At 47.8% G+C, this 13133-nt stretch overlaps 1 protein-coding gene across 3 annotated transcripts in view; it reads left to right on the forward strand.

Annotated features, from left to right (window-relative positions):
* Positions 1-5455, forward strand: part of ACAT1 (acetyl-CoA acetyltransferase 1) — a 141882-nt gene extending 136427 nt beyond the window's left edge. For all 3 annotated transcript variants that reach the window (XM_078657045.1, XM_078657047.1, XM_078657046.1), the window contains one exon: positions 5062-5455. In XM_078657045.1, the coding sequence (XP_078513171.1) occupies positions 5062-5182 (121 nt within the window). In that variant the 3' untranslated portion in view covers positions 5183-5455. The remainder of the gene's footprint in view (positions 1-5061) is intronic.
* The last annotated feature ends 7678 nt before the right edge of the window (positions 5456-13133 follow it).

Below are 13133 nucleotides of genomic sequence, written 5' to 3' on the forward strand. Positions count from 1 at the left end.
CCCCTTCTGTGGCTATGGTAGGGGCTACCAACCCCGTCCTTTCTCACCTAGCCACCAATGCCTACAGAGTTCCCAGCCCTTTTGTGGCTGTGGCTCCCACAGATATGTGGGACAACAAGCCAAAGGTCATGTCAGTCCAGCACTCCCCTGGCAATCACAGTCTCCAAACCTTTTTGTTCGCCCTCTTACCAGCATGGGCACCCAATATGCGGCAGGATCTGCCATAACCTGCCCCACTGGCAGTCCAGAACATCTGACAAATGGGTTTTGCAAATCATCCAGAAGAGTTACTCCATCCATTTCCTGGAAACCCCTCCACCCTTGCCTCCCACTTACTACAGGTTGACTGAGGAACATCTCTTCTTACTCCATCAAGATGTATTGTATCTTTTGGCTAAAGGAGCCACTGAGAGGGTGCTGCCATCAGAAGTCGGCCGTGGTCGCTATTCCTGCTACTTTCCGGTGACTTGCGCCTTCTCAACTTCTTCTTGAAAAATGAGAAGTTAAAAAATTATCACCGTAACTCAGGTCCTGTCTGTCCTGGATCCTGGAGACGGGATGGTGGCGTTGGACTTGCAGGACGCATATTTCCACATCCCCACTCTGCCGGCCCACAAGCGCTACCTGCAGTTCACAGTGGGCCAACAGCACTTCCTGTTTGCCATGCTCCTCTTTGACCTCACCAGCACCCTTCAGGTGTTCATGAAAGTGATGACGGTGGTTGCAGCACATCTGCAGAGGTCCGGGGTTGCAGTCTTTCCCTACTTCAACTGCTGAAGGTGGGTTTGCCCCTGGCAGTTGTCTCCCACTTCCAAACTATGGATGACCTTGTGCATTTGATAGGGTTCACTATCTGTGTGCCCAAGTCACACCAGACTCCTGCCCAAGTCACACCTGACTCACTCTCAAGCGCTCTCTTTTTTCAGACATTTCTGGACAGTGCAGTGACAGGCCTATCCTCCTGAATGGCGTGTTCAGGATATTCGAGCTATGATTTTGATGTTTCAGCTCCGGGCCTGGATTTTGGTGGGACCGACTCAAGCTGTTGGGTCTCGTGGCCTCCTGCATCCTTCTTGTAACCCATTCCTGTTGACATATGAGGGATTAGCAATGGGACCTGAAGTTCCAGCGGGCACAGCATCAGGGGAGTCTCTCTGACCTGGTTTGAGGGAACTGCAAAAGACCTGCAGTGGTGGCTGATAAACAGAGATTGTGTCAGCAGAAAACTCCTCTCCATTTCCCACCAAGAGCTGACGGTAGTGACAGATGTGTCACCCCGGGCTGAAGAGGGCCGTTTGGAGATAAGGAGATCTGAGGACTCTGGTCTCCAACGAAGTCCGGGCTTCACACCAACCTGCTGGAGCACCAGGGGATCCAGTTGACACTGAAAGCCTTTCTTGCTTCTTTCAAGGGAAGGCTAGTGAAGGTGTTCATGGACAACACCACCACCATGTGGTACTGCAACAAATAAGGCAGGGTGGAGTCTTGGAACCTTTGTCAAGAGGCCTGGTTGGAACTTCAGGGTATTTTCCTGGTCCAACATCTGGCGGGCTCTCTGAACGCCAGGGCAGACAAACTCATCCGTCTATGCCAAGTGTATCTCGAATGGCGCCTCTACCCGCAGGTGGTGCAAGGTCTCTTTCAAGAATGGGAAGAGCCTTGGTTACATCTGTTCGCCACTGCTGAGGTTATGCAGTGTCAGACAGTTTTGGGCCCTGGAGTTCACAAGATGAATCTGTCTCTGATACGCTTTTCCCCTGGAACTCTGACCTGCTGTACACCTTAGTGTCGATACCACTCCTGCAGAGAGTTCTCAAGAAGATCCGGAATGACCGGTCCCAAGCCATCCTTGTGGCTCTGGATTGGCAGGGAGAGTTTAATATCCCAAGCTTCTGAGCATGAGCATCAGTCCTTAGATGAAGCTGCCCCTTCGGGAGGATCTTCTGTTGCAGCAGCAAGAGGAGATTCTGCACCGAACCTGCACACCCTGAAACATTGCCCCCCACCTTCTGCACCCTTATACAAGATTCTGCTATTTGTTATTTCTTTGGCCCAGCAGGGCGCTGCTCTTGGCACTGTTAAAGGTTATCTGTGTGCCATTTCGGTGTTCTTGCAGTTGCTAGTTCAACCTTCTTTGTTTAAGTCACCTGTTCTGTTGTAGTCCTTTCAGGAATGTAGTTACATGTTTCCACCCAGGACATTCATTTTGCCTCAGTGACATCTTAACCTGGTCCTTCCTTGCCTTCCTCATGTGTGTTCCCTTTGAGACGTTACACAACTTCCCACTTTGTTTGCGGACAATCAAGACAGGCTTTCTAGTAGCCATAACATCGGCCAGGAGGGTCAGCAAACTGCAGGCCCTCTATGTACATGCCCGCTATACCACGTTTCACCCAGACTCTTTGTAGGACATATCAGGGCTAAGAAAGGGACGGCAGTGCAGAAAGAAACCGTCTCACAAGGGATAGTGCTCTGAAGTCCTTGGCCCAAGAAGCTACCACCTAAGAGCTTGCATGCTTATTCTGTAGGGACTCCCTTCTAAGGGCTTTAGCAAAGCACACTAGTCTGTCCGCATTCTTTGTTGGTCCGTGCTTCCTACATGGAAAATCGTGAGAAAAAAAAACAGACATGTGCATGCTGGGATATCACCTATATCGGTATCTCGCACATCACATCTGACACAGATGATGCTGACCTGAACCACGCCACCTACCATCGTGCAGAGGTACTGTTAGAATATTCCCGTGTATCCGGATATTTCCAAGATAAGGAATCTGTAGCTAAATAAGTCTCTACCAGACAAGGCGTTACTAAAGTAACTTGTTCTTTTACTGTGAAATACTTGAATTGCTCATTTTTGGGTATTTGAGTTCAGTTTGCTGTACAGAAGTAGCATGAGCCGAACTGGAGAGGTTTATTGGAAAAAAGAACATTTACCTAGGGTCAATACCAAATAGATGCAGTTTCAGCTGCAATTTCTGACATGTGTAGCATTGCCAAGCAGAATAAGGCCTCCTTTGCGATCACCCCCTGGTCTAGTCTAGGCTACACTTCCAGGCAGCTCTGGCTTTCCTGCAGTTTCCAACATGCTCTCTGCCTATTTGTGTGGCTTTGACAAAGTGTACCACAAAAAGACAAAGATGCATAAAAATAGGCGACTGACAGCAGTAGGTGACTGCAGTTCACTGGCTATCTTGCAGTGATGTAAATTATCTTACAGTCAATTGCTGCTGCAACAAAATAAAAACTTGGTACTTCATGCTATTCCCTTTATGACTGACAGTAAGAAGAATAGCGCACAGTGATGGTTTTCGTGAAGTATTTCTCAATAGCATACTTTACTCCATCACCTAATTTACGATTTCCATCAATGACCCTCTCCATTGGGTCGTTGAAGCCAATTCCATTAATGAATGGGACTGGATTGGCTGTTTCCGACTTATGCCCCATCTTGGCAGTCATCTGGAGCCGGTGTATCACAGCCACTGCTGGGACATCACTTTCTTTTTATCGTTCTGTGCTGCACTTTGAGGGGATTAGGCTGTTACGGATAGGAGTAGTAAGGCAACGGAGTCTACAGAATAGAGCCACTTTTTAGTCCTGCCTGGATAGTGGTGTCTCAAAACATAGTACACTGGAGTCTGTCCCTTGCCTAGTGAGCTGTGCCTGGTCGGTGGTGCATAACATTCTTCTTTGTCGTTTTTGTACTTTTCCACCTAGGATTAGGGTTGTGCAAAATGCGCATTAGCTGCTGTTGTGTAATTACCTGAAATGTCTGGAATAATTACGTGAAATACAAAACTGGTATTTGGCGCTGTAGTTAAGCGTGAAATGTACGCGAGGATGCATTCCATATTGCGCAAAAAATACTATTGGAGCAAACGAAAGGCGCTCACGTTCTTGTCGTTCGCTTTGTTCTAGTGTGCTTTCGCTAAATTTTTTGCAACGAGCAGCACATGATTATGCGACTTGGGGTAATAGCGTAGCTTACGCAATTTTGCAGAACAACCATAATGTGAAATTACTGGGTTTAATGTGTGATTATGCAGATAACGTCACCCGGGCCTACCCAGAACACAGATTTCTTGGGGAGTCTTCCTTGTTGCTTTAGAAGGAGGCACCGCTCTGTGACGGGTGTGGGTGGATTGTCCCAAGGAATCTTTGCACATGGTAGTGGGAGAATCTGATTTCTTTTACTGTGTTCCTCACCCTTTCCCAATGCGAACATGGGAAAGAAGCGCTTAAAGTAACTGATACATCAAATGCCGAATGGCTGATCTAAAATTTGACGCTTCCAAAAGAAAAGAAAAAAAACTTGGCAGACGGGGGGCTGACCCAGTGCCCCCAACTAAGCATGATGTCTTGTGAGTTGTTACAAAATACCAATGATACTCCAACACACCAGTGTCTGATGGGAGACGACCGACCCAAAGTTCCTCTGTTTATCATAATGAATTTTTTTAATTTATTGCAACATATCTGGCTAGACAGCTTAAAGTGTATTTTACAATAGGCATAAAACTGTTTTAAGACATGGTGTCAGTTTTTTGTCAGTGGGACGGCGCCATGGGAAAATATTACAAGATGGTGAGGTTATGTAGAGACAATACAAGTAAAGAGATCCTAGTCTGAGGCGGGACCTAGTGCTTCCTCTAAGGAAGCTGAAGATGACGTGGGAGAACATTCTGGTTCACCAATGCACCCTTACAACATCGAGGTTCTACTGAACGGTCCTGTGCACCATCAAAAATGTCTTGTATTGGTTTCACGGATCACTTGCTAAATTGGTGGGAACAAACTTGCGTCTGAGAGCACAAGGCATTTTAATGGGAAATTGCTATTGACGCTGGCACAGTCTTCTACTAAAATGTTTTGAATTTTCTTCAAATCAGTTTTTATAAACTGCAGGTTGGCAAGTCTTAACGTGATGGTAAAGTTGCGGTACATTTCATTTGTCTGTATACTTATTTTCATGTAATATTCTTAATTTGCTCTATATTTCCTAGGGTGGTAAGTGACGCCATCAGTACTAAACAATATTTTTTTTCTGTTTATGTCCAGAATGTCCGGAGCAAGAATTGTCGCTCACATGGCCCATGCGCTTAAACCCGGACAATATGGTCTAGCTGGAATTTGCAACGGGGGAGGTGGAGCTTCAGCAATACTGATCGAAAAACTATAGACTTGCATGAATTGCAGAAACTCTTGAAGCAACGCCGTGATCAGCATACTAGGGACAGCAGATTCTTCCACACTCTATAATATTATTGGGCAGTAAAGGGTGGTGATGACCGGTCAGCTAGCTCCACACTTGCACCGTCAGGGGACATTTTTGTGTGCTTTTACTGTTAAATCACAAGCGCTTATCCAGACTGACATTTCGAATGTGAGTGTGATTTTTGTACAATCCTTGTAAATATTGCAAATGGCAATAAAGCATTCTCTTCTTCATATATATGAGTGTAATTCTGGCATCTCTTAAATCGATAAACTGTCTAAATCAACAACTGTGATAGTAACTATTTAATGGTGAAACTACTTGTGCCCCTACTGCCTTGATCTTTAATTCAGGAGCCCATCCATGGCTTAACGTTTACATCTGTTTAATGAACAGTAACATGGTGGAGCACACCTCATAGCTTCAGCACAATAACTGTCATGAAACATTTCCCCCAATATTGGAAAAAAAGTCAGAACCGCCTCATTACTGCATTAACCCTTCACGGTAACCTCTATACAGCAAACAATGTGTTCATGAGACTCTGCTCCCCAGTGGTCTTACAATCAGGAAAGAAACGGAGAGTCAAAATCAAAACATCATAACGTCAGCCAAACTTAGCAAGCACCATAAACACTCACCTGCAGAGCCCTTCCAAGAGGGGAGAAAGCGCTGGCACAGTCGCCGCCTCATGCGGAGACTTGCCTTTTTACCCATGGCGTCCAAACTCCAGATACTACAGGGCAGGTAGCCATGTGTGTCAGCCAGAACATGTGGAAACTCTTCAGAAATGCCTTTGCAGCCTTGACCCGCATTTACTTATGATTAGTGCTTGTGCGATGGAAAAGGTAGCATCTATTATCCTTTTATGTGAGGGTCTCGTAGAGACCCATTCGCGTGAACATATAGAATTATAGATGCTTCACAGTGACTCACAGGGATATTTTTCACGGATGGGTTCTGAGTGACATCAAATAGACAAGAGCGAAGCTTGAGTGTTCTGTGAACTCACTCAGACCACTAAAATGAAAATCATCTCCATTAATCATTTTTTACCCAGTTGTAATGTTCTGTTCTGTATGGCCCCAGCATCATCTGTCCCTGCTTTCAACTAATACTCGGGGGAAGAGGGGTAATGAGAGAGCCATACATGCCACTCTTCTGTGTGTCAAAAATATAAATAATAAAAAAAAAAAACTGTCCTTCTGCTACTACCACAACTCACTCTCCGTGCCCTCTCCTCCAGATGATGGGCTCCCTGGTTTCCAGCACTGCTCTGACAGGCCTCTATACAGCCCAGCCCCGCAGGAATTTCATTATGACTTGGCAACAGTGGATAACTCCTTTTGTAAACAACGATTGCTCTACGCAGTGGTAAGCAAGAACTGCCACAACCGGTCTCATGAAAGGGCGGAAAAATCCCTAAAAGCAGAATCACCAAAACTGGTCAGAAGCGTAACCTAAGGAACATCCACCCCCCTTGAAACTGTTGGGCACTAGCTACCCACTTTAATAGATGAGATGCATAGGAGAAAGAGTAAAATACCCAACTAGTAACACCCAAACCACAGAACCAACGGATACAGCAGCTAATAAATGGTTGACGCCCACTAACTAGCTCGAAAATGACACTCATGGGGCGGGAAAAAGTTATGCTTCTGACCCCCAACCCTTCTGAATGAGGTGGAGGCAAGTCCAAACTGAGGTCTCTTAATACCAACTCCACATGAAACAAAAGGAAATGTAAACCTATAATAGGAAAAACAAGGTCTGTAAGGGAATCCCACGCAGCGTAGCGGAAAACATATACAATGTGCCAGCTACACCATTCACTTTCCAATTGAGGTCGGTGGAATAAATTACTCCGTGATGGCAGAGCATAGAAAACCTACACAGCCCAACCAGCCATCACTGGAAGCGGGGGGAAAAAGAACTCCTTCCAAAGCACATTAAAAAGAGACGCCCAGTGGCCTGTGTAAATGGTTAAAGGAAGATGCACTACAGTCAAAACTACAGCAAAACTCCCAAGGAGAGAAAATGGCCAAAATTACAGAAGATGTCAACCGACACCCAGTGAACACAAGGTACTAGCACCTTGGAGAACTGGACCACCAAGGACAGTGCTTACAGCCAAGCCCAAGGGTATCCAATCTGAAACTATCCACCTGTTCCCTGTAGCGTGCAAAAAGCCAAATGTAGCCCAAACTGTGCCCCCATAATGAGTAAATGGCAGTAGCATACAGAAGTGAAGAAAATCGCAGCTACTGAAAACGAGTGCAGCCCATTATGTACCCGCAGGAGCATCTGCCTACCCAGAACACTTAGGGACCGAACTCCTAAGACCAACACACCATACCGCCACCAGGTGAAATGGATGTCTTGCAGGGGAGCTAAACAGAGAGGTAATCTGTCCCCCAAGATGAGTGGCATCCACCGAAAATATTAGGCTGTGGAACTAAACAAGACTTTATGAAAAGCATCCTTGGGTCCGAAGCAAGACTCCTGTCTAACATTACAGTATGAGACTGCTACAGCCTTCAACTACAACTGCAGGCTGATGAGGGCGGGGCGTTGCGGGCTGATGAAGGCGGGGCGATGCAGGTTGATGAAGGCGGGGCGATGCAGGCTGATGAGGGCGGAGCGATGCAGGCTGATGAGGGCGGAGCGATGCATTCTGATGAGGGCCTGACGATGCATTCTGATGAGGGCCTGACGATGCATTCTGATGAGGGCCTGACGATGCATTCTGATGAGGGCCTGACGATGCATTCTGATGAGGGCCTGACGAGGCATTCTGACGAGGGCCTGACGAGGCATTCTGACGAGGGCCTGACGAGGCATTCTGACGAGGGCCTGACGATGCATTCTGACGAGGGCCTGACGATGCATTCTGATGAGGGCCTGACGATGCATTCTGATGAGGGCCTGACGAGGGCCTGACGAGGCATTCTGACGAGGGCCTGACGAGGCATTCTGACGAGGGCCTGACGATGCATTCTGACGAGGGCCTGACGATGCATTCTGATGAGGGCCTGACGATGCATTCTGATGAGGGCCTGACGATGCATTCTGATGAGGGCCTGACGATGCATTCTGATGAGGGCCTGACGATGAAATTCTGATGAGGGCCTGACGATGCATTCTGATGAGGGCCTGACGATGCATTCTGATGAGTGCCTGACGATGCATTCTGATGAGTGCCTGACGATGCATTCTGATGAGTGCCTGACGATGCATTCTGATGAGGGCCTGACGATGCATTCTGATGAGGGCCTGACGATGCATTCTGATGAGGGCCTGACGATGCATTCTGATGAGGGCCTGACGATGCATTCTGATGAGTGCCTGACGATGCATTCTGATGAGTGCCTGACGATGCATTCTGATGAGTGCCTGACGATGCATTCTGATGAGTGCCTGACGATGCATTCTGATGAGGGCCTGACGATGCATTCTGATGAGGGCCTGACGATGCATTCTGATGAGGGCCTGACGATGCATTCTGATGAGGGCCTGACGATGCATTCTGATGAGGGCCTGACGATGCATTCTGATGAGTGCCTGACGATGCATTCTGATGAGTGCCTGACGATGCATTCTGATGAGTGCCTGACGATGCATTCTGATGAGTGCCTGACGATGCATTCTGATGAGGGCCTGACGATGCATTCTGATGAGGGCCTGACGATGCATTCTGATGAGGGCCTGACGATGCATTCTGATGAGGGCCTGACGATGCATTCTGATGAGGGCCTGACGATGCATTCTGATGAGGGCCTGACGATGCATTCTGATGAGGGCCTGACGATGCATTCTGATGAGGGCCTGACGATGCATTCTGATGAGGGCCTGACGATGCATTCTGATGAGGGCCTGACGATGCATTCTGATGAGGGCCTGACGATGCATTCTGATGAGGGCCTGACGATGCATTCTGATGAGGGCCTGACGATGCATTCTGATGAGGGCCTGACGATGCATTCTGATGAGGGCCTGACGATGCATTCTGACGAGGGCCTGACGAGGCATTCTGATGAGGGCCTGACGTTGCAGGCTGATGAGGGTCGGACGATGCAGGCTGATGAGGGCGGGACGTTGCAGGGACAGACAATACAGTCTATGGATGGCGTTATGCAGGTTGTTGATGGGGCAATGCAGGTGGAGGATGGGACGATACAGGCAAATTATATGATACATACAGACAATAGGACCATACTAGCTGAGGGTGGATCAATAGTGGCTGAAGGCGGTACTATATTGGCAGAGGGTGGGGCAGTCCAGGCAGATGATGGAGCAGTGACCATACTAGCTGAGTGTGGGACGATATTGGCTCATGGTGGATTCGTTCAGGCCGAGGATGGGGCAGTGACGATACTGGAAAGGGTGGTACAGGATGAGGACAGGGCACTGCAGGCAGAGGATGGGATGGTGCAGCCTGAGGAGATCTCTGTGCAGCCTGAGATCTCTATGCAGCCTGAGGAGATCTCTATGCAGCCTGATGAGATCTCTATGCAGCCTGATGAGATCGCTGTGCAGCCTGAGGAGGTCGATGTGCAGCCTGAGGAGGTCGCTGTGCAGCCTGAGGAGGTCGCTGTGCAGCCTGAGGAGGTCGCTGTGCAGCCTGAGGAGATCGCTGTGCAGCCTGAGGAGGTCGATGTGCAGCCTGAGGAGGTCGCTGTGCAGCCTGAGGAGGTCGCTGTGCAGCCTGAGGAGGTCGCTGTGCAGCCTGAGGAGATCGCTGTGCAGCCTGAGGAGGTCGATGTGCAGCCTGAGGAGGTCGCTGTCCAGCCTTAGGAGATCGCTGTGCAGCCTGAGGAGGTCGCTGTGCAGCCTTAGGAGGTCAATGTGCAGCCTGAGGAGGTCGCTGTGCAGCCTGAGGAGGTCGCTGTGCAGCCTGAGGAGGTCGCTGTGCAGCCTGAGAACGTCTGTGTGGCGTCTGAGGATATTATCGTGCAGCTCAGGGATGGCAGCCTACAGACCGAGGGCAACACAACACAGACTGTGGACAATGCCGTGGTCACAAACCTGCCTGAGGACAATGCAATACCAACTGAGGAAATTACAATAGAAACCGTAGACAATGTGATACAAAATAAAAGAAAACTGCCAATATTGCCTGGTGATGAGCCCACACTTAAGAGTAAGAAGGGTCGGAAAAAGAAGGCTGCATTGGGTCTCTCTCATGGTGGAGTTTCTGAAGATATCACCCTACCTTTGGAAGCTTTAACTGATCCAGATGTAGAATTAGGATTAGTGAAACCTAAAAAGAAAGATGGCCAAGCTCAAAGAACTGTCCTATCAACGTTGTCCTCCATGTCCTTAGAAATTGCTCCACCTAATTCTCAGGAAACTCCAGCACAGGATGATGCATCAGCAGCATCTAGGACTACAGATCTTGGCTCAGAGTCTGCTGACCCTGCTACACCTCCGCCTGTAAAAGTTTACAAGAAACGTGGAAGAAGGTCCAAAGGAGAGTTAATGATGACTCGGCTTGCACAGGGTTTGGACAATCAGCCTGAAAAGCCAACCTACATAAATACACTTCTGGAAGAGCCAGATGTCCTGGAGAAGACGCCTGGTGGACGCCCACAACGAAGAGCTGCTAACCTCTGTTTCTGAAAGCTGAGCAAATGTTGCAAGATAACAATATTTAAAAGCATTGCTATTTCTCATTCAGTTTGCTGAGTAAGCAGAACGACTGTTGTCAACTCGCTATGGTAATCCCTAAAATAGCTCGTCCATATTAAATCTTGCTCAACATTGTGAGTGCACTTTTTCCAAGCCCTGCTAATGTGGTACATACTTTTCCTATTTTTTTGAAAGTTTTCCCATATTGCCTGTCTCACCCCAAAAAAACATTGTTGTAAATACTGTATTTTTTGCCTTTGCCTCAAATTGTAAAGCGCTCTGATATCCTTCGGGATCAAGTTTGCGATATATAAAACTTTATAAATACATAAATGTCTTCAGAGCGCAGATGTTAGTTAGAGGCTTGGAAGCAGGAGGGATCCTAGAATGGTCTAGCAGCATGTCACAGACCATATAGGCACAGCGCACCCTCTTGCGATAGCCAGACATAATGTATCGGAGAACGAGACAATCAATACCAGGAGTGCAATTTATGTACCCTACATAACAGGAATCACTTGGCTGCTGCTTGGCATTGAAAACTAACAATCCAGGGAAACATAAGCCCACAAACTACTGAATTGGATTATTAATACAAAAACACTCTAAGGGAGTAGAATTTTATACCATAGATGGGAACAACCAAAAATAACAAATCACAAGCATTGGCATAGCCAATAGGTCTTGCTTTTGGGACCTTATAAGTGTTTAGCCATGCAACAGTTGCTGTTGTTGCACCAAGGATATTGTGCTGCATAACTAAATACTTATTAAGTCCCGAAAGCGAGACCTATTGGCTATGCCAATGCTTGTTATACTGAGTTATTGACATGACATCGCTTGTTTTTTTTCTCGACTTTTGTTTTGAAACAGGAGCTTTTTTTTTAATATAGGGTCTGAGTCATGAAAAACAATATTAACACAAGCATTTGCAATGCAATATGTCTCGTATTTACGTGAGTTTGAGCTAGTGACATTCCAAATAACAATGCCTTTTATATTTGTTTTTGTTTAAAAAAATATAATTAAAAGGCATTGTCATTTACAATGCCAATAACTTTAACTTGTGTAACTGCGAGACCTATTGCATTGCAAATGCTTGTTCATTGTTGCCATCAAAACACCAACCAAGTGGTATATGCAAACCTTCGGTCAGACAGAGCTGTGGGCGGAAATGCGAGGAGAACGAAATGTAAGAATGACTTCCGGACAGACAGAAGCGAGGACGCGCAGAGGTCAGGGCAGGCAGAGGTGAACGCAAGAGGGGACAGGTGAGGGCAGACAGCACAAAGAGGACATTTCAAGACCGGCCTTTCAAGACCTGTTGGCCAACTTGGTGGTCAACTACGCCTCGGTCTTGGTGCTAGGGGACTTTAATTACTGGCCCTCCGACCCACACGAGTGCTCAGCCTCAAAAGAGTTTACAGACTGCCTTTCATCCCTTAATTTCGTGTCGCACATATCCGTTCCCACCCACTCCCATGGGCACACACTGGACCAGGTCTGGTCCCTCAACCTCCCCGTGGCCTCGGCCACCGTCTCGCCGTGCCCATGGTCTGACCATGCCCTCATTTCCTTCTCTATTCCCCGTAACGCGATGCCTAAAACCCCGCATGCCAAAAACATCTGGGCACGGAACTGGAATAGACTGGATTACCCCTCCTTGACCTCCATGCTCCGCGACTCCACCCCTACTCTTGTTGGCTTACCATCTACCTCTCAAGCCAAGGCCATCAACACCTGGCTGGCTGAAGGCTGTGACTCTGTGGCGCCCCTACGCCGCATCTCCATCCGCCGACCAAAGGACGCTAATAGATGGTTCAATGACCACCTAAAAGATCTCAAACTGAGCGCCCGACGGGCAGAGAGGCAATGGAGGAAAAATTACAATCCCTTATCAAAAACCCACTTCATTTCAGCACTGGACAAATACAAAACAGCAATCCTGGCTGCTAAGACCGCCTACTTTTCGTCAAAAATTACTTCTGCCGAAAATAAACCCAGGGAAATCTTCGGGATAGTGAATGACCTGGCATTCTCAGACCGAACCTCGCCCATTATCCCTCCCTCCCAACCACTCTGCGACCAGCTCAATACTTATTTCTTAGATAAAATAGCAACCATCAAGCTCAATATCCCTCCACCTTCTTCTGCCTTCGTCGATCCCTCCCCCCCTCCCCTCCCCTACCTGCTTACCTCCATCCCCCCCCTTACTCAGGACTCTTTTATGGAGATACTCCCTAAAGTGAAGTCGGGGTCTCCCGCGGACGTCTGCCCAGCACGAGTC

This window comes from Lissotriton helveticus, chromosome 8, assembly GCF_964261635.1.
Source record: "Lissotriton helveticus chromosome 8, aLisHel1.1, whole genome shotgun sequence".
Taxonomy (NCBI): Eukaryota; Metazoa; Chordata; class Amphibia; order Caudata; family Salamandridae; genus Lissotriton; species Lissotriton helveticus.